The sequence below is a fragment of the Scomber japonicus genome, chromosome 8 (genome assembly GCF_027409825.1).
Source record: "Scomber japonicus isolate fScoJap1 chromosome 8, fScoJap1.pri, whole genome shotgun sequence".
In the NCBI taxonomy this organism is placed as follows: Eukaryota; Metazoa; Chordata; class Actinopteri; order Scombriformes; family Scombridae; genus Scomber; species Scomber japonicus.
In genome coordinates this window covers 14,516,878-14,539,978 of record NC_070585.1, presented here as the reverse complement: position 1 = coordinate 14,539,978, position 23,101 = coordinate 14,516,878, and the positions used below count along the sequence as shown (strand labels likewise).

The 23,101-nt window shown below is 42.2% G+C and overlaps 1 protein-coding gene across 1 annotated transcript; it reads left to right on the top strand.

Moving 5' to 3' along the window:
- Window positions 1-1,014: 1,014 nt before the first annotated feature.
- egr1 (early growth response 1) lies at window positions 1,015-5,173 on the top strand. The gene is made up of 2 exons (XM_053323791.1): window positions 1,015-1,697; window positions 2,583-5,173. The coding sequence occupies exons 1-2, from the start codon at window positions 1,487-1,489 to the stop codon at window positions 3,899-3,901; spliced, it is 1,530 nt and encodes a 509-aa protein (XP_053179766.1). The 5' UTR covers window positions 1,015-1,486; the 3' UTR covers window positions 3,902-5,173.
- Window positions 5,174-23,101: the final 17,928 nt, after the last annotated feature.

Genomic DNA, 23,101 nt, shown 5'->3' with positions numbered 1-23,101 from the left:
TGAGCCGGGGACACCCCTCAATTAGACGGATTGCACCGCACCTCGTCAGCATCCGTGGCTATCTGCTCTCATTAATCAATGACACAGTGGAGAGAGATGGAAAGTTAATTTAGAGGAAGTTCGCTATCAGCAAGCAGAGTTTGCACACTCACAGGCTGTATTTTAAGCCATAGCCATAGAATATCCATACTTATATCAAATGTCAAAATCAATTGAACATGTCGCTAATAATTGCTCACAAATATGCCTATAGGCTTGTAGAAATGTATCTTCCAACCCTAACTCTGTATGAAAATAGTGTTTCAGAATGAAATATCTTTGTTTAAGTGGCTTTAACATAAACTGAATTCTGCATAGAAAGAAACTCATACGCACAAGCAGACAGATCTCAAATCTTCAAACATTAAATAAATAAATGTAAAGCAGTCTGTCTGTTGCAGTATCGTTCAGCTGAATCTTGTATTTTAAACAGAGTAGCAGGATTCTGCTGCTGACATTAGTTATTGTGAGCGCTGGACATGATTTGCACTCCAGCCTCTCATTCACTGCCAAGCAGCGATCAGCGCTGCCTCAGGAAGTTCCAAATAAGGACAGGGAAATGGAAACCCACCGGAATAGGTCCTTATGTAGTCACGACCTTATAAGGAACGGCGGAGCCGGGCTTTCCGGCAGCAGCGCAGCCTGCTGCACAGATGGGAAATCCAAATCAAATCTATGGGGCGACGGGGAGAAAGCAAGAATTATGCCGCTGTCTCGCGGAGCTGTTCTGCTATGAAGATACATTGATTCGGGACAGAGGAAGAGCGGCGTTGTCTTCGCAATTTACTGCGAGAGCTTAATATAAAGTCTCTCTTCTCTGCTTTTCCCCCAGGCCAGCGTCATGTGTCCTCCACTGCAGTGCCTAAATATGGGCTTCCTCCGCTCCAAATATGGACATCTACGTCACAGCAAGAGTGTATAAAAGAAGCGGGGAAACCTCTCAGCTCAGAGAGAGTGCTGAGAGCCCACTAGCGCAACTGTTAGAGCAGAGATAGACAGACAAACACATAGAACTCCCTAACTGAGAAATATCACACCAAAAGTAAAAAGTCAATTCAAAACAACATTCATCCAAGAGGGTCAACACCCGATTGGATAAGTCATTTATACATAGAAATATCAAGATTAATCAGTTGGTTAATTTTGATGAATACAGGGAATGAGTATAAAGGACACTTTTGATTTTTTCTGAAAAGACAAGTGGATCTTTACTCGTCTCCGAGAGAAGGAGGAAAACAACTGGACAACTGGAGCGCAAGAGTCACGAAGCAAGGCAGAAAACAGCATCTTCTTCGGCATCAGCAGAAGTGTGCAGCGCTCCCTGAGCTGGGCTAAGTGATTCCCTCCACCTGCGAGGCACCGCTCTGTCAGCGTGCACCCAGCCTCCCTGCACTCCGCACCAGCGACCAGCGCAGCCTCAGCCCTGCAGCTCAAGCACCAGCAGAGGATGGCTGCAGCCAAGACCGAGATGATCCTCCCAACCCTGCAGATCTCAGAGCCTCTGAGCTTCCCTCACTCCCCCATGGATAACTACCCCAAGCTGGAGGAGGTGATGATGCTCAGCTCTGGAGGGACCCCCTTCCTCACCGCCTCCGCACCCGAAGGTGCAGGCTTTGGCTCTGGTGAGCCAGGGGAGCAGTATGACCACCTTGCTGGAGGTAAGAGATGGAGACTTGTTTTGCTTCTACTTCTCTCTCAAAAACTGAACTAAAGACAACTAATCACGCCTGCTGACCTACACTAAAAAAAACTTCATATTAGAAATAAATAGATGTGTAGCTTATTTATTTTTGATGTTTTGCTGTGTATTATTAATTATTATTAATTCATTTTATAATCAAAGTTTTAACATAACTGCATTTATTTAAGATTTTAGCCTATATCAATTAGTTTTTTAATAGTACATGGACATTTTAAACAAGTGAAATTGTAATATTAGCTGACTGGACATAATGCATGCAAAAACAAACACACAAAAAACTGGGCAATTAAAAACACCTTGTTTAATACCAATTTATCAATAGCTCTAAATCCTTGTTGACTCTCGGAGGACTTAAACGCTGCTCAGTCACCGCATGCCTCTAGACACTCCTACAGCTCAATTCAAAATGCATTCCTAAAACCAGCTGAACTGCAGTTTCAGTAATCAATTGCCTCAGGCTCAGTGATGGGCTTCAAGATTCAAGAATGTGTGTGTGTGTGTGTGTATGTGTGTGTGTGTGTGTGTGTGTGTGTGCATGTGCGTGCGCAAGACAGGAAGACAGAAATAATGAAAGAAAGATCGAGAGTTAGAGCAGAGGAAAATGAGAGTATAGAAAGGCTTAGCTTGCACAGCAGCTCTTGCTGAGATATGGAAGAGATAATTTTAGAGCTGAGGGGGAAAGAGTTTAGTTGGAGGGGATTTCTCTGCGTGGGCACCTGACTGATCTGTTACAGAATAGAGAGGTGACACACTGTCCACAGCTCTGCCAGGATTCCCCTCTCTCCTCCTTTGGATATTGACAGTTTGATTAATGTCTCCCCTTTCTCTCCTCTCCCTGCAGATACGTTACCTGATATCCCCTTCAACTGTGAGAAGTCAGTGGCGGAGCAGGCCTACCAAACTCAGAAGCTGCCCCCCATCTCTTACACAGGCCGCTTCACTCTGGAGCCCGCAACCTCCTGCAGCAACAGCCTCTGGGCGGAGCCAATCTTGGGTCTGTTCACTGGTCTGATGGGCAACATTCCTCCCAGCTCAAGCTCTTCCTCTGCTGCCTCACTGACCACCTCGTCCTCCTCTTCATCCATCCCATCCTCCTCCACATCCTCCTCTTCTACCTCCTCCTCATCTCAGAGCTCCAGCCTCAGTTCCTCCATCCACCACAGCGAGCCCAACCCCATCTACTCAGCCGCCCCGACCTACTCCAGCCCCAACTCTGACATCTTCCCAGATCAGGGCCAGTCTTTTTCCAGCACAGTGCAGTACCCTCCTCCTGCCTACCCTAATGGCAAGACCTGCAGCACAAGCTTCCCTGTACCCATGATTCCTGACTACCTCTTCCCTCAGCAGCAGGGAGAGATCAGCCTTGTGCCCCCTGACCAGAAGCCCTTCCAGAGTCAGTCAAGCCAGCCCTCCCTTACCCCTTTGTCCACCATCAAGGCCTTCGCCACCCAGACTGGTTCTCAGGACCTAAAGAACGTCTACCAGTCCCAGCTGATTAAGCCCAGCCGCATGCGCAAGTACCCCACCCGGCCAAGCAAGACACCTCCACATGAGAGGCCCTACGCTTGCCCCGTGGAGACCTGTGATCGTCGCTTCTCACGCTCTGATGAACTGACACGCCACATTCGCATCCACACAGGCCAGAAACCCTTCCAATGCCGCATCTGCATGCGCAACTTCAGCCGCAGCGACCATCTGACAACACACATCCGCACTCACACTGGTGAGAAACCCTTCGCCTGCGAGATCTGTGGACGCAAGTTTGCCCGCAGTGACGAGAGGAAGAGGCACACAAAGATCCACCTGCGGCAGAAGGACAAGAAAGCAGAGAAGGCAGGAGCAGTGGTGGTAACTGCAGCGCCGGTATCGGCTCCCTCACCTGCTTCCAGCTACCCCTCTCCCATCACCTCATACCCCTCTCCAGTGTCTTCTTACCCCTCTCCCGTCACCTCGTGTTACTCCTCTCCCGTTCACACTTCCTATCCATCTCCTTCCGTCGCTACCACCTACCCATCAGTCTCCATGTCCAGCACCTTTCAGTCCCAGGTAGCCTCTTCCTTCCCCTCTTCAGTTGCCTCCAACATCTACAGCTCCCCTGTCCCAACCCCACTATCAGACATGCAGACCACTCTCTCCCCAAGGACAATTGAGATTTGCTAAGAAAAGTAAAAAAAAACTGTTTTTAGTCTCTCCGCGCTTCTCATTCCTTAAGGTTCTTTGAGGGGAAAGAAATAAGCATCAAAAGACTTTGTTTTTCCCCTCCAAAAAGCACTTTTCTCTCTGCTCCCTGTGCAGTGTTAGGTGAATCTTGAGATTTACCTGAAAGTGAGAAAAAGACACATGTCAAGGACTGGGCAAAGACAATAGAAGATGAAAAGGGATTTTTCCGTCTCTGTAAAACAAATGCAGCGCTTCAAATGCATAAGGGACTCAACAGAGACAGACTAGAGACTGGCACCTACGGGTCTCTGCTATTAGGTCGACAAAAACCAAGAGACAAACAGATAGAGGGAAGATTTCCAGCAGTTGTGGTGCTAAGGCACGTCCGCCCTTGCAGGCACTCATACAGTACTAAAGACAATGAATGATATACATAAGCTACCATATATGTATATTGTACATGTGCCATGTTTCGTTTTTATCATTCTTTGGTACCATTGATGTGAAAAATTATTTGCATATTTGCATTGTATTATTTGAAGTGAGCAGGGCCATATTTTCTACATATTTTCTCTATTACGTAGTGATGATGCTGTGATACGTTTTGACATTGTTTGAAAAAAAAGCACTTAAGTATTCAAGCATGAGTAAGAGTGATGTTAGTTTCTGTTTGTAAATATCATCCACTGGTACTATCTCTTTCTCTCTTTCTCACATGTGACATATCACTCGGTTATATGGAAAAACAGAGAAAAGAAAAAAACATTCAAAAAAAAAAACCTAAAGAAGACGCTCCCGTTATTTGGTGCCTTTTGTGAAGCCTTGCTGATGTTGTGACTCGGCTGCGTGCGGGAGAGGATGCACTGCATCTCGCCTTAAGGGTTGAGGGAATATTTTTGTTACAGAATGTAAGTCATGCTCGGAGGGAGGAAAAGGGATGAGATATGAGGGCACCGCTTCATTTCATTAGAATGTAAGCAAAAAAGGAGAAAAATTATAAAGTATATTTTTGTAAAACTTAAGTGTAAATATCCACATCTTCAAGAGCTGGAATGTTGAAGTTACCTACTGAGTAGGCATGGGATTTTTTTGTATGTTATATACATGCAGTTCATTATTTTGTGGTTATCTTTATTTTGTATTGTGTTTGTTAAAACAAGTGACTGTTCCTGGCTTCTAAACACATTGAATGCGCTTAACTGCCAATGGGATATTTGATGTACAAGATATCCTCCCAGAAATGAAATATAAATAAAAATATGAATATATGTATATTTGTTTTCATAATTTATTGTTTGCCTCCTTTGTTTTCAAATATTTCCATTGGTCCCATTTATAGAGAGACATCTTCATCACATATCACTCTTCATTTTGTCATGCACATGCCTCATGCTAATCTTTCATACATGAACATCATATATCACATGTTAATTGTATGCAGATTATTAGTGGATTTATACCACAACTTCACATCACAGAGAGCCACCCCTTAATTTAAAAAGAAAAATCTGCACAGTATGATCTTACGTAAACTCTTCATTTCAATCACTGTTCTCTAACTGAACCCTGTTTTAACGATAACACTAACGCATGACTCCCATGCCTATAAACACTGAAGATGAGGAATTCTTATCTAGATCCAACATGCTCTTGAAGATATTAGGCTTATCTAAATTTTCTATTCCATTTTAGATTTTGTGATACACACTGGCCCTGACTGTTGCATACACACACTTCCAGCAATTTTATCTTTGGGCAAAATAGCAGTGAAAATATTTTTTCCTCTTCATCCTGTTAGAGAAATGGTTTTGCGGGGGAATAAGGATATTTTAAACCAACTCTGCTCAGACATACACAGGGTTATTTTCACAGGTTGCAGGTGAAATCCATCACATGATAATTACCCTCTTTTCCGCAGATGTGGTCGGCGAGATGCTGTCACCTCATAGCAAATGAGCTGTAACACACAATTGGGCTATATCCGTATAGGTTAGGCTGAATTGTTGCATGGGTGCAGCTGAACAGACTGGCCCTGAAGGTTTAACTGTTGTTTCTTTTGGTTTTTCAAGTAGAATATAATAACAGCTTCGTCACACCAACATTATTCATCTCCCACTATTCCGTAGGCAAGTCTTTGCTATGTGTTTGAATATGAAAATAAAACAGCTCAGTTTTTTTGGCCTATGTAGACAAGAACCCACCTAAGTTTTTCTCTCCGAGCTTTGGAGCAATTTTCTGTTGTGAAACGCACTAACCAAAATACTCACAAATGCAAACACAGCTAAAATAGAAAGCAAGAAAACAAGTTGAAGGGAGTGATGGAGGGAAAGGGAAAATAATTAAGATAATTGGTCTCCTGATCCCAAATTGACTTTCTTAATTGGGTCTGATGAGTTGTGTGTCTTTGTTACCGTGTGTGTGCACATGTACTGTATGCAGGCATTTGTGTGCGATATACACATTGACTATAGTCCTCAGCTAATGTAGTTGTTTCCTGCTGTGTGTCTGTGCGCTGCTACAGTGATGTGTAAGTGTGTAATTGTGTGAAATCTGCCGTGTTAGCAGCTGTTGTTCTGCTCTGTTATTCCTAAGTCAAAGCTTAATGTCCCAAAGAAACAGATCTACCTGGACACCAGCCTTTCATCTGCTGACACCGTGTGTGTGTATACTGTATGTATGTGTGTGTGTGTGTGTGTGTGTGTGTGTGTTCTTGCTTATTCTACCACGTATAAACAGTTCCAGATGATACAGCAAAAGCTGGTAAAAGATAGTAGGTAACAATGGTCCATTTTCTTGGATGAAATCTAAATCACTGCTAAAATTTAATAAATAATTGAAATGCACACACATAAGATGACATATATCAGTGAATCAACACTGTGGTTGATCTCTATGCCAACTTAATTCATTTTGATGTTTAAATAATAATGTTCTTAACTCAGAAGTGCATCCAGCTTTTCCAGGCAAATTTGTGTTGCTTAAAATCATGAAATCTGTCATTTCCTGTCATTGTTTACGGCATTATTTCAGTCGCTGGCTGCAAACTCACTCAACGTGAAAACCACAGACTGTGCTTCTCCCAGTCATGTCTCATGTTAAGAGACAATATTTCAATATTGCACGGGAGGTTATGGTATTTATCACAGTCCATGAGCAAAATGCTGGAAAGACACATGGCCAATATCCCTTAAAGTATAAGGGAATCGTGTAGCCCATCATATCCTCTTACTGGCATATCAAAGCTCACATGCTGGGCCTGTTCTGTTCAGGGATGTGCAAGAGGAGCACAAGAGGAGTTGGGAGTGCAGTTGTGTCGTGGCTTCACTCGATTGTAACCCACAACGGAGCCACCTCACAACCCCAATGGGCTTCCACTTCAAGAGCAATGCCTTTGTTCAAAAATGTATTTGTTCTCTTATTCTTTTTGAGAACTGTGTAAAACAAAAAAGGACGAATGGCGAAAAGAACCATTCTTTCTCCCAAAGCCACCCAACCCCATCCCACTAACACCTCTCTACCTCTCTCTCTGTCTGTGTGCCTCTATCCCTCTCTTTCCCTCTCTGGTAGTGCATATTTTGCTAGAGATGCTAATGATCTCCCCCCTCTGTATTCTGATGCAAGGTCTGTCTACACTTTTCCCTTTCATCCACATACAAATGTGCTCTTATTGCCTCTTCGCCCTCGGGCCTTTTAAGATGCCTTTTTGAAATATGCCGTTTGATAAGCACATCATTGGCCAAGTCCCCGCAGTGATTAGAGCTCTCTTTAATGTGAGCAAGTTAGAGAGTGAATGAGGGGCTCCAGGGCCGGCAGCTATCTGTTCTCCTCTGCCCTCACCCCTTGACATCTCCCAGGCCACTGGGGAGAGCCCAGTGTTGGGTAGGACGACTGAGAGCCCAGCTTAGCACGTAGACACCGCTGGCCAGCCTCCATCCTTCATCTCCACATGGAGATTAAACACGAGAGGAAAGACACTGGAGGATCTCCTTCATAGAGACAAGGTACTATATGCTGGAAGGCTAGATTCCTGTACTTTATCACAGGAATGTGACAGGAGGACTGCTCTCTAATGTCTTTTAAATATGCTCCATTGATCTCATGTTCAGAGCCTCACTCTGCCTCGCTGGGATGGCTTTTTTATCTTGCCAATAGGGAACGCTGAGACAGTCGTCAGGTGCTTTCTACTGTTCTGCCTCTTGCACTCAACACCTGTTGAGCCTTTTGGGATAAGTAGGTTATATTTAAACTGCTTGATTTCCAGCCTGCTCACGGTCACATTTCAGGTGGATTGCAACATTTACAGAGGCACAGCATTCGGGAAACGTGCTTGGCATATCACACGTTAAAAGTAAAGTAACGTATGACAAACCAGGAGAAAATATACTGGCCGGACAAAATTTAAATATCTCCTCATATTGTAAAAGAAATACAGGCCCACTGACCTGAAACAACACATCCGCTCTGATTTGCACATAAAGACAAACACACAAGCACATTATAGATAAACAAGATGTCACATGTTTGCTTTATATGTGGTACACAAAGGAGTTAAAGTATCAACAATAATCACAATAATCTAGATAGATAGATAGATAGATCGATAGATTACTATGAATAAAGTTACTGAAGGAGTAAAACAGAGTGAAGTTTGGTTGAGGCAGACGCTGTAAAGCTGAGAGTTCACTGTTAGACAGACATCAGGTGTTGTAGAGAGTTATTGCTTTGGGCAGGAAAGATTTCATGTATCAGTCTTTGTGACAATGAAGCTGAATCAGTCTGTTTGAGAAAGTACTCCACTGTCTGTCCATTATGTGGTGAAGAGGATGGTCAGGATTATTTATAAAAGATCGGCTACACCACAAGTTCAAAGGTGTTTGGTTTATGTCCAATTATGGAATTGGCCTTAATCACCTTATATTAAGTCTGATGCTGTTGCCAGCCTCAGTGCTGCTCCCCCAGCAGGCTATAAAGTACAGTACACTGGCCACAGCAGACTGGTGAAAGTTTTTTGTTATATACAGCCTCTGTGTTGGTCTTCCGGTTCAACCCGTTGTTGATGAGGACACCCAGGTATTTATAGTCTTCTACCACACCAACATCCTCTCCAAGAATACACATGGGTCCTTCTTCTGAAGTTACCATCCCCCTGGTCTATGCCATGTTCAGAAGCAGATGATTACTTTCAGATCACTCCACACAATCATCCACCAGTGCTCTGTGCTGCTCCTTCCACCCATCACTTATACATTTAATCACTGCAGAGGGAGACAGCACAGTCCGCTGTGGAGTTCTTGTACCATTTCTGACAGAACACTGCCCAGATGGACAAACTGCTGTCTGCCTGTCTCAATCGAGGGGACGGTGAACATGTCTATTCTCATTTCTTGCAGCTCCTCTTTCAGTAGCAGTGGCTGGATTGTGTTGAATGCACTGGAGAAATTAAAGAAAGTTGATTCTCACAGTGCAACCAGTGCCATGCAGTTGCTAATGAGTTCGCTGCAGCAGGTAGATGATGGCATTGTCCACTCCCCAAATGATGTTGGTAAGCAAACTGCATAGGGTCCAGCAATGATTTCCCCTGCAGTCTGAGGTGAGCAAAGACCAGCCTCTCCAGCACCTTCATCACATGAGATGTGAGGGCAACTGGTCAATAGTCATTGAGGCCAGATGGAATCATCTTATTTGGAACAGGAACAAAGCAGAACTTCTTTCACATCACCAGTATCTTCTAGTTCAGCCTCAGGTTGAAGAGGTGATGCAGAATAGCAGATAGCTGGCTGGAGTCTGTCTGTCTTCTAACCTGGCTAGTACTACAGGTGTCCTCCCAACTTTAGATCTACTTAATAAACCATGCTTGTTTGAAGTGCATGGCTTTGAACAGACAACAAAACTGTGCATGCTTAAGTACCGCCAAATATGACACCTCTTCAATTCGGCATCAAGTACACTACAGCTTTACAAAAGGCACCTGGGTGGCTCTGAAATGCAAACAGGCCCTCATAAGTCTTTATGTGTCAAGGCTAGTAAGTAGGCTTGACTTGTTTTTTTTCTGTCTGTGAGTCTGACTATCATATGCACTCCCCAAGCAAGGTTTCAGAGACTGGTTAAATAAATGCAGTCATGCCTCTCAGATACTTGTCTATTTTTATAAGAGGGATGCATGTTCTGCAGCAGATGGCTTCCTACTGCACATTAGAGGCTTCTGATGGTGCTGTGCAACACCTCAAATCTTAAATAACAACCAACAACAACAACAACAACAAAAAGGATATAAGTCTTTACATTGGAAACTCAAGTGAATTATTGCATGGATGCAACACAAATTTGAGTCATTCGCAGAATTACATTAGAAGAGTGCTGCAATAATTTTTGATGATCAGATCATGGACAAAAACTGTCATTGATTGCTCATCCTGCTTTTTTCTTATACAACTGCATGTTCCTGTAACACATTTTATTCAACGTGAAGCAGTAGGGATGTATTTCAGGGTCACCAGTTTTGCTTGAACTGGAGTTCAAGAGTTCAGAACAAGCACCCAGTTGTCACAACAGAACAGATTAGAGGTGAGAGCTACAGTGCTGTGGGTATGTGTGAGTGTGTGTGTTTGTGTGTCTGCAGGCTTTTTGGCTGAACATAACTTGAACTAAATACACTAAATATAGTTTTACTTTTATTAAATGCACTTGGCCATCAAGGCATCTGCATGTTTTCATGAAGAGCAGTGCTAAAGTGACTACAGAAGGATATTAAAAAGATGATGAAGATAGATGAAAAAGTAGCTAACCACATCCTATGATCAGAACAGGGCATCCTGTGCCTTACTCTGATACATCAAAGCTTAGAAAGAGAGACAGAGAGTGAGAGAGACCTAATAGAAAATCTGTGTCCCCCTCCCTGCCCCCTCTACCCTCCAGATGTGCCCTGCAGTGACTTCACCACCTGTCATTCAAAAGGCGGAGGCCAGGTGCCTGATCCGACACCACAGCCACCTGTTCTGAGAAGCACCACACACACTGTTCTGTAAGTGCACTGCTTTACCACAGTTCATCACAAATAACCATAACTTAATCTTGTCCAGTTTATTTTGTCCATGCCCTGCCAAAAATAATCCCTAACCCACTTATTAGGTAATACCTGTGGAACAAGTCCACGGTAAATAATGTAATCTGCCACAGAGACGAAGCTTCAATCAGACACACTGATAAAAAATATAGAATAAAATAACAACAACATCACTGGTTCTGGGCCAAAGATTAGAATCAGGACAACAGCGGTAGAAAGACACATCCTTTGTATTGGCAAAGGATGTATTGTATTGGCGTTTTATAGATTTTACTTATTCTGACAATGGTACTGTGTGCTGGTGCTGCTCTGCTTTCATAATGCTGCACCAGGTATTACAAAAGCAGCACTTGTCATTCGGCTACTGCTAAGCCTCATTTAAAGACAGAGGCATAATCACACACGCACACACACACCCACACATGAACACACACACACACACACACACACAGAGATATAAATATATATTGAGAAAGAAATTCCTGTGCAGATAGACTACTGTATATGAATGTAGAAGTGGGTAAACAGGTGTGTGTGTGTGTGTGTGTGTGTGTGTGCGTGTGTTTGTGTTTGTGTGTGTGTGCGAGTGTGCGAGAATTCATTCATATATGTGTGTATGCCACATGTGCCTATATGCTGCAGACATAAGGTGTTATCAGTCTCAGGGGTGACAGCATGATCGCGAGGGAGTGGGAGAAGTGAGAATTGGGGAGGAGGGATACGGTGAATGTGTATCATCATCTGGCCAGGTTTCCTTTCCCGCCCCCTCACTACAGCTGTCCTCCATGTCTGATGAAAGGGTTGTGCTGCTATATCTGTCCCACAGTGATGAGGTGGAACTAATGGCCACTTTCACACCAGCTGATGTCATCAGTATGCTGCGCCTGGGGAGCAGGAGGGTGTGTGTGGCCGGGATACCTGCTGGGAGCTTCTGTTGTCCACCAGCACATACACACACGCACATGTATAATGAGTTTGCATCAACTCATCAACATGTGTTTTGTTTTTTTCTCATTGCTTTCATGAGAGTTAAAGGAGAGAAACTCTCAGGTCAGCAATCTCCAAGCACCTGTACTTTTAAAAACTGTCAATGTTTAACATAATCTAATTTCCTGCTGATTTATATTGTTATACAATCCGTCCTCTTTTTCTCTACTTCTGTCTGTCTCCCCCTGTCTGCCTTCCAAACAGCTAGTTAACAGTGCGCAGTATGTGCTGTGGTGAGCCAATATCCACATCTCTGTCACATACATGCTGTTAGGTCCTCATTTAGGGCCTGTGACTGCATGCAGTGGCATGTCAGCATCTGTCAGCTCTGTCAAGTGTGTATGTAGGCTTTTATGCTTCCTAATGTGAAACAGTTGACAGGTTATTACTGCCAAAGTGAAGTCATGAGCCTTGACCACAGCTTTAACCTGACTATAACCTGGGAAAATATTTAGCTGTGTACTGAAATGCTTTGATGAGGTGAAAAAAGCAAAGTTTTCTATATAGTGGACTCCCAGCACAGTGTGAACTGCACATTACTGTATCCTGTCCTGTTTCCATTAGGATACATCCATGATCAGATCATGAACCCCGTATGCTTTCAATGCTTCAATCGTTTGGCTATAAATACCTCAGATGCCCCCTCAGTGAAATTACCCCTTTAGAGGCCCTATCTCCTCCCGCCCTCCATCATTTTCATCCTCTAATGTACATGAAGCTGCCAGTAATGGTGCTAGATTATAAAGAGTGCATGTAGCTTGTGTGTGTGTGTGTGTGTGTGTGTGTGTGCACAAGTGTGGGGTTTTTTTACAACTCGGAAATATCCCAGCAGTTAAGTATAATTCACACACAGAGGGCCACACATTTGACCTATACACATGCATGCACACGCACTTCAGTGTACTCGCTCTACACCTCAGGGTGTGAGTGTATGTGCTTGTATGTGTGTGTATTAGCGCTGTACACTGGCGCTTAATAGAGTCCTCCATTGTGAGTAATGACCCCAGCTCTTTTCTGTTATTCTATCCAGACCAGCGGGCTAAAAGCTGAGAATGAGGGTCTCTCTTTTTCTAAAGCAGTAAAATGAGGAGAAATTGCAGTTCAATGAATGCTCGCTTATCCACTGTGTTGTTCTCAAATACACCTCACCCTTCTTTCTCTCTTGATGCGTGCACTTTTACAACCTGTATTTGACTTTTACCTTCAACACATATTATTGTTTTCATCTGTCTGTTTTTTTCTTTCCTAAAGTGTTAATTTGATGTCAACGACACCTTGTTCCTTTCAACTCTATTCTCACACATTCTCTTTACATTTGTATATGCTAAACAATGCTTTACCTCTACAGTATATCTTTGCTCATGACCTTCAGGCCTGAACCCTCTAAACACACACTCATGTTTGCACACACACATATTCCTTGGCAGCTACAAACACCATCATCCCCACTCCAGCTATGCTGGTGATGCCATGAAGCCACAGGGCTGTTCTGCTTCTGCTCCTCTGCTGTGTATCATGAGCTAATCGTCCATAGACATGACAGTAGGAAAAACTTGAGTCTGTGTTTCTGTGTGTATGTGTGTGTGTATGGATGAGGTCTGAACTTCAGCGTGTGTGGATATGTGTGCGTATACTTGAGTTTATTTGTGATTGTTTGTGTCTCTCACCGTATTTCACACCATACTCCCTGTCTACTGTCCATCCTCTCCCTCTTTTAATTCCTTTTCCTCAGTCTGCTGCTGTTCCGTGGTGTGTGTGTGTGTGTGTTTGTGTTTGTGTGTGTGAGAGAGAGAGAGAGGAAGAGAGAGAGAGAGAGAGAGGAAGAGAGAGAGAGAAGAGAGAGAGAGAGAGAGAGAGAGAGAGAGAGAGAGAGAGAGAGAGAGAGAGAGAGAGAGAGCAGGTGCAGGGCTTTACTTGTCATTTTACAGATTTATGTCTGATTGGACCACTCATTGTTTACTAGGAAACATCTGTCTGTCTATCTTGGGGTAGTTGAAGTTTATTGTCAACACAAATGCACAGTTGGCCAATCAATAAGCAGTGAAGCATGAGCCCACAACAAGGTTTCAGCCATTGATGGAAAAGTGTCTGGGTTCAAGCTTTTGGCACCTTTTTTTCACAGCTTTAGAAAAGGCAAAGTGAAAAGAGAACTGGTCAGTATGCAGCGCCTAAATACAAGCACATGTCTTTCTTGACATTGCCTCAAATTAAATGGAAACAGGATACACTTTGAATGTCAGAGCTCAAGGTATAATGTGATGTCAAGCACTTTAATTAAAATGTAAATTCTGAGTGGACAAAAATGACATGCTTTCTCATCCATAAGCAATAAAAGTACCATATCCAACTTCTCTGTTCCCCACTTCTTCTCTGTCGCTACAACTGGTTATCAATTTTTCTAAATTGGTCAATCACTTTCTAGATAAGCCAGCGTGAAGTACTGTCATATCTACTGTATATTCCCAAGCAACAAGCTGCAAAAAAGGTTCTGAGGGAGAAATAAAGACTCCGTCCACAGCAGTGGGTGGCAGTAGTGCATCACTTCAACACTGGCCAACTACCATAAAACATTAGAGAACAAAAGAAAAGGTGACCATAACAAACATGTCAGAGGAAACGCAACAGCCAGCATTACAAGTAAGAAGGAAAGAGTAAGATCAGCAGGAAGTCAGCATGCCAAGAAAGTAAGTGACAAACAGTAAGACAAGATTAATCCTTGTTTCAACAATAACACGATGGAAAGAAGTAAAGCGATGGCTGGGGTTTTGAACAGACTCCAACATGATGTCTGCTTTACTCAACAGGTAACATAACTTCTAACTTTATTTAATGAATGCATTATGTAACATTACAGTAACTTACACAAACTTCCCTTATACTTTAGCATAACCAAGTTCATAATAATAGTAACTGCATATGTTACCAGACACATCCCAATTATTGTCATTAATTTACCCGTCCTTAATGAATTACAGCCATTTGTTAGCTCCCCAATTTGTACTTAGCCCATTATCAGAATCAAATATTCACATGTTGGGTAACTCACTGAATGTCAGTTATCATAGCTTGAGACGTCACCCATCACTGATGCGAAACCCACACCTGTTGCTAGTCAGTTAGTCCCTGGGCTTTAATGCTAACCTTTAGTAGCAACATTTTAGCAGACAAATGTGTGGTCTCAATAATAATGAGATCAGCCAAATGCACAGAAAGGGATGTCACAGCAGTAAAACAAATAGCATGTACAGTATCTCCTGATAGATATCAACAGGATTATATGCACAAAAATTCTGGCAGCAGAGACGCTGTTGCCACTGCACGACAAAAGTTAGTTTTACTTCGAAAGGGAAACATTTTAATTTGTGTCTAACCAGTCCAGTTTAAAACAGGATTATAACTTATTTCATTTTATTTTACTGGTGAATGTTTAACTTACATTAACCATCATAGTTGTCGTATAAAACACCATCTTTCACTCTCTCCATCGCAGCCTCTGTGTGTGTGTGTGTGTGTGTGTGTGGCAAAAGTGCTCGGCCCTAGCCTTGTGAAGAGTCTAACACCAACACAGAGCAGAGGAGAGAAAGACAGAGAGGAAAGGCTGCATGCAGCGACCATAAATTACAAAAAGAAACATATTTCCCACACTTCTAATCTCACTCCCTCACTGAGTTCTGATAAATTTAGAAACTTCCAATTTAGAGCCAGATCTTCAAGGGACATCCCTTGTAAATGTTAGAAATATAAGAAAGAATGCAGTCTGACAGTGTTTCTTGATTGAAAATAACAGGAATGAATAACTGACTTAAGATGTTTTTCCAAGTTCAACTGGGAGTCATAAATGAGTCAGCAGTTGGCTGCCTACAATGTCAGAGTTTAAGTTTTAGTTAGAGGAAGTCAGAAGACCATCAAACTTAACATAATCTTATCTTTATCTGTCAAATATTTGTGAGACATTTCACTCAAAACTGTGATGTCAACCTTGTGTTGGTACTACATGAAAAGACAGGGGATTACCAAAATCAGTGATATTTATTATCTGACTGTACAAAATTTCATAGTAATCCATCAAATAGTTGTTGAGATATTTCAGTCATTGACCCAAAATGATGAACTGAATGTCTGACAGACTAACTGTCATCCCTGGAGCCACACTGCTAATGTGGCCTTAATTGGACAAAAACAGTCTATAACTCCTGTCACTGATGTCATAACTATACACACAGTTTTATATGCTAAAGCAATCCACATGTTCACTGTGCAAATAGAGGAACATGTGCCAACATGTCACATTACATGCTGCACAGTGGTATACTGTATATCATTAGTGCAGAGAATGGCCTGTGAAGTGTCTGCAGGCTGTACAGCGAGGAAAGCAGAGGCAGAGGGAGGGAACGCTGAAGCTGAAACCAGAGAACGGGCCCAGCCCAGCCCATCCGACTGGCGGTCCACCACCCCTGCAGCCTCCCTCAAGCCTTCATATGATCCCTTCTCCAGAAGCCAACCAGTAGAGGAAATGTCAGTCTTTTAGCCAGCCAGGAAACCTCCATGCCCAAACAAGGAGCTTCCTGCCCTGACACAGCTCTTCCTGTAGGCTATGTAAGGACTTTCCTGGCCTCTCTTCCCCCTTGTTCTCTTTCTCCCTCTCTGTGTGTGTGTATGTCTCTCTCTCCCACTCTTTTGGCAGGCTGCCCTTAGGCAAACTGCCTCGGTATGGGGCTTTTTTCCTATCTTTATTCAAGAGCGTGGTCTTTCAATTTGAGAGCATGAGTTATTGATTTCATGTTCAGATTTTATAATCCTTTTCCTCAAAACCCTGCCCTCACTCAAATAGCCCCTGCTTGCGCTAAGATTTGCTCTGTTTCGGCTCAAGCTGTATGCTTGCACTCAGATGTATTGTTGCTTGCACAGATTTCCTGCTCCCTTTTCCTCGCACTCAGGCTGCTTCTGTGCGCTTTTCAAACGTCTGCCCACAGGTTTTTGCTCTGCTTTTTTGTACAATAGCCTTGTCTAAATTCCCCAACTAATCGAACGCCAGGCATAGTGTTGACCAATCAAACGATCCCTGCCTCCACTTTACTTAATAGAGTGTCCCATATAGGCTATTTTACTGGGATCATCCACTCTTGCCCTCCAGGGCTTTATTAAATGTACTTGCCTTGCTTTCTTGTACGACTTTTGTAATAAATAACGTATATACCAGCACCCATATATTTTTTTCTTTTAATATATTTTCTTTTAATAGCAACATATAATTGTAGCTATATTGAACACCAGTCTCACTTCAGTCAGTTTGACAAGCCCCCAGGAGCGTGCCGTGTAAAAACACTGTAATTACAATTTTGAAAAAAAATGCCCCCCCCCCCACACACACACAATTATGGGAACAGTAGCAGCTATAAAGGAGTGGAAACATTTTTTTGAGCGTCACAACCCCTGCAAAAAGATTAATTTCACTATCATAATTTGATCATTCAGTCTGATAACATTTGGAAAGTGTAGAAGAGCCTCATGACTGAATTATTTTGTTCTCATTTAAGTTTGCAGAGGGCTAAACCGGAAGTTAGCTGGCTTGGCTGGAAGTCTCGTATGCACGCTTTCATAGTAATGAACGCTGCCCCACTTCCGATGCTATATCCAGATCTCTTATACACCCATGGATTTTGACATGGTTTTTTCACAAAAAAATCTGAGAGCAGAGCAGTAATCTGAGAGCAGATGGCCTGAGAGCAGATGTTTGACAAGCGCACAGAAGCAGCTTGAGTGCGAGGAGAAGGGCTGAGGCTGGATCAAGAAATCTGTATGTGAAACAATATATCTAAGTACAAGCATACAGTTTGAGGAGAAGCAGAGCAAATCTGTGCACAAGCATTGGCTAATTGAGTGTGAGGGCAGGGTTTTGAGGAAAAGAATGACAAAATCTGAATGTCAAATGAGTAAATCATGCTCTCAAATTGAAAGATACATTCTTGGAAAAGTTATGAAAAAATCACTATACCTTGCCCTCTTGCTAAGTGTATTTGTCTTTGTGTATGTGTATGCTTGTGTGTGCATGTGTGTATGTGTTTGCATTGTTTTATGCTTGTTTGGAGAATAATGTAGTATGTTGCAACATAGTCAAAAACTGCTGTATTTAATGCATTAAGTTTCCATTTCCCTCTTTGTTTTATTTGTGTATCTATAGAGAATATCTCAGGAGAGGCTGTTGTGTTAATGGAACAATTAACCTCATCCTGCTCTTTGCAGTCATCTGTTTTCCTGTTTTACAGACTAGTAAATGTATTTTAACACCACAGCTCTGAGTGGAACATGTATGCAGACTGTCTATAACATAACCATAATTTTGTTTTGGCTGAGTTGCCGCCCACCTGTAGAGCTGTCTGGCAGGACTTGTTTCGAGACACACCTCTTAAGTCAATGTGAGGATCAGTGTCTGCACAACTAACTTAAAAAAGACACATTTAATTTGATCAATTCTATAATGATGTTCTGTAGATGTAGGTTTTCTTAGCAGAACTTTTAAGAAAATCGGTTAGATGAAGACCGATCTGTGGATAACAATCTTCAAGTTTTCATTGATACACTTCTGAAAATTCTCTTCACAGTTAGTGGACTGTGTTTCTGACATTTCATGACCAATTACGACAACACACCGAGGTGTTCACATTATTGATAATTGACCTGGTGTCGTCTTCCCTTATTTAAAGCTGATGTCTCTCCCAGGTTGGCATCAACACTTTCTGCTCATAAACTGCAGCAAATTAGTGGAGGAAATACTTGACTGTGTACCGGATTTCTCTCAATTCATGTTACCACTGTATATCTCATTAATCTGACTGTAGATAACTGACCTACATCACTGGACTGAAACTATTTTATTGTTACAAAGAAGGAAATGTGTTGCATACTTTTACAGCAGACGCGACCAGGTACGCCTATATAGTTCCTCTGTCAGTTACATTCTTTGTCATAAGCCTATGTATAAGAGTTCACACACACACACACACACACACACACACACACACACACACACACACACACACACACACACACACACACACACACACACACACAACGGCATGTGTGTGCGTGCATTTGAAAGCGTGCAAACTTGTGGTCTATCACACACAGATAAATCCCTGTCTGCCACCAAAGCAGTGTGTGGCACAGTATTTATCTTACAGCTGTAGTTAGCCCCGAGTGGTACATTTCATCTGTACCACTTTCAATTGTATTCATACGTGGGAGTTGGAGCACAGGGTTGCCTTGCTGTATCTGTATCTCTCACAAAGCACAGCGGCATGCTACTGTAACATTATCTGATTTATGGCAAAGGGGGGCGAGTGAGAGGCTTTGCAGCTCAGAGCAGGTTGGCAGCGTACATCAGCTGGCTCTTTTGTACAGAACTGTGGGCTTTTTTTTTTCTTCTGAAATACATTACTGCAAAGAGTATTGAATCAGTGGCTGAAAGAGATAGATAGATAGATAGATAGATAGATAGATAGATAGATAGATAGATAGATAGATATCTAGATAGATAGATAGATAGATAGATAGATAGATGACAACATCTATTTATAAAAGATAACAGATCTAATCTTTGCATTACACTGTGGCGTGAGGTAGGAATATTCCTATAGTAGAGCTGTGGCTATTCAGCCAATATTTAATTATTTTTATAGTTATCAATCAGAAATGTTGAACTTTTATAAAATTTATATTTTGTTGTCTTTTAATCTATAAACAATATCATGCCTGCAAATTTAATGTACATGTTTATGCAGATGACACTATTTTATTTCTTTTAATCTGGTCATTGCAATTCTAATTTAGATTTAGAAACATTTCAGATCCCTCTCATCAAACGTAATCTTGTTTTAAATTCTGGCAAAACTATATGTGTGCTATTCTCGGTGTCACCTTAGAGTATCCAAACCCTGCAGGGTTCTAAAATTGAAACCGTTAAATGTTATAAATACTTGGGGACTCAATTTTAAGAGTCATGTGGAATACCTATCAAGCAAACTGATGGTCAAAATTGTATTTTTGAATAGAAAAAAGGTCTGTTTCTCTTCTGCTAGTTGAAAGACCATGGTGCAATCTACAATTCTGTCTGCACTTGATTATGGTGATGTTGTGTATATGCATGCTTCTCCCTCCACCTTAAAGCCTCCCGACTCAGTGTATCACAGTGTGCTGCATTCACCACAGGTGATAACATTTTCACTCACCATTGCAGCTTATATGAAAAGGTGGGTTAGTCCTCCTTTATAAAGCTTTACTGCTAAAACTTCCGAGTTATCTCTGCTATCTGGTTACATTTAAATACAGTACAATGTCAGGTATGACATTAGCTGTCCTTCTTGTTAAATACAGAACTTGGAAAAAATGGTAACATCTGCAATGGAATAAGCTCCAAAAAATATGAGGTTGCTCTTATTTCACTTGAACATTTTAAAAAGTTGTACTAGATTAAATAAAGAATGACATTTATAACATTGCATTTACACCATTTATTGAAATATAAAGTATGAATTGATCTAGTAAACTCTCAGGGTGGGGGAGTACACAATAATAAAGTACCGATAAAGTACATTTCTGCCTCTTACAGCAGGATAATAACTTCTTTATTAACCATAGTAAGTTCAGGGAAACATTTTATATAAGATTAATAGAAATCCAGTTGTATGTATTTAATTGTGATTGTGATTGTTCATATCAACAGCATTGCATAAAATTTTCAAAATGTACCTTTCAGTCACATTTTAATACGCAAATCATACATTATGTTCAAAATAATATTCTTTTATTTAAATTTGTAAATCTTAGTAAATATTTTCCTTCAAGAGCCTTTTTCACTTTCTGACTCCAAGCATTTGATACCTGATTGTCTTACTGTTTTTACATCTACTGTAAGCAGTGGTCATCTTGTAGATGCACTTGTCTTACATCATCTTCATAATTGGGAAGTTTACACTTAACTGCCCATATACTTACTGTAGGTCTGCTTTTAGGGCTGAGATCTTGATCATAGCTATTACATGACTTCTTGCACTTCTTTCCTGCCAAGTGATGCCTTGTAAAAGCATCCTGACACAGCTGAAACTGTGTCACAGCTGAAACTGTGTCAGGATGCAACCTTGCATGGATAGTTTGTGGAAACACTCCTGACATGACAAAAGGAAACTACAGCAAACTTGGTATGTTTCGTTCTACAAAGGCAAGGAAAGAAACCCATAAAAGGGACTTTACATGGCCTTTGAAGAGACACACAAAAAGACTTTTGTCACAAAGAATATCAAAGCTCCAGTGACCTCGAAACATTTATAAGCAGAAGTGGAGGACATAAACAGGCCATGGACGTCTCCTCTTAAAACCACAGCAATGTCACTTTGTGCGAATAAACAGATTAATTGAATTCCAAAGGGAAGAATTTCTTTTGATCTGCTTAAATTGATTTTAACAAAGTAGTAAGTAGTCATTTTACAAAATGCAGCTGTCTGTTGCATCAAAGCATCAAGGATTTTGTGCTTGAGGTGTTGTGCTCTGACAGGACATTACTTGACATGCTGTTACAACACCTTGGAAGTCATCAGCATCATCAGACTCTTCCTCACTCACACACACACACACACACACACACACACACACACACACACACACACACACACATTGTCGACATATACTCACACACTCTGACGCACACATACAGTAACATGAGTTCTCTCATATGGCTGCCTGTCTTGCAGCAATTACATGATGTGCGGTAATTGCCAGTCTCTGAAGCAGGCTCTTCAGACACACTTCAAAGGGAGCGGAGCGCGTCCACGGACGCAATTAACAAGATCAACAGAGCCCAGATGAGCTGGCGGGCCCCGCGCTACTCTCCCCATTGTTCTCATTTTCACTCTCATTAGCGAGTACGCGGTGGGTGGGGGTGGGATGGGTTGGACACCTGCAGAAATGCAGGGTGCACGGTGTACAGCGCAGGGAGAGAGAGTGACACGGAGGAGCTAACACTAGCGCTGCACAGGGACACTGGTGTTAATGATGGTTGTCTAAGCTACTGAAGGGAAGGGCACAAACAGCCAGCTGTGGGTGTCGAGGCATGTGAGGAAGTGGAGTTGACTCCTCAGAGACAGAGGTGCGTGTCCTTTTCTGTGTGTGTGTGTGTGTGTGTGTGTGTGTGTGTGTGTGTGTGTGTGTGTGTGTTGTGTGTGTGTGTGTTTGAGGGTAAGAGAGAGACAAAGTGAGAAGTGTGTGTGTGTGTGTGTGTGTGTGTGTGTGTGTGTGTGTGTGTGACTGATGCACCTGGGAGAGGATATCACCACGGCAACTGGATTGAGGCTGTCATTGCACAGGAGACACTGCAGCTTCACTTTGGTGTGTGCACACACGCTTCACACACTCCAGATAAGTCAGCCTTGTCTGGTCCATGAACATCTCTAGTGACACCTAGAGGACGCCAAGCGGAAACAGACAGACAGACAAACAGACATGCACACTGACAGATGGAGAGACAGCTCTGGTTGATTCACTGTCCAACACTAATGTCATTTCTAAACCGAAACCAGTGAGGAATTTCATATTTTCCCACATTTCCCTTGTGGAATTTATCATTGGCCTTTGTTTGGGATAACTGGAGTTGATCCTGAGTGTTGGAGACAGTTGAAGTATGTGACAATGCATCATTGTTCATCAAAAACGCCACAAAATCTCCATCCTTCACTCATCTATCTTTATGGCCAGAGAAGTCACTCTCCACCAGCCCCCTTAAGATCTGAATATCGCATCTGTGTGGCACCAATTCAATTTCTGTAAGCAATAAACCAAATGACTATATATATGATACACAATGCATTCACCACCACCAAAGGGGAAAGCATTTAACTTCAGTTGTTGTATTCTTTCAAAGTTGGATTTCCTGCTGTCTAGACCACTTTAGTCATGTTTTTTTTTTCAAATGCAGCCTGGTAGGCTTGTAAAAGCCTATTGGTTAGAGCTTTTAAGAGAGCTTTTCATTTGTTTCTCCTGAATGTTTCATGCTACAAGGCCCACTGATGCATAGAGAGACTTGGAAAAGCAAAGGGATGAATACTGAAGTGTGGCACATGCAGCAGCAGCTGGTCAACTTTTATGATATAGAGGCGCAT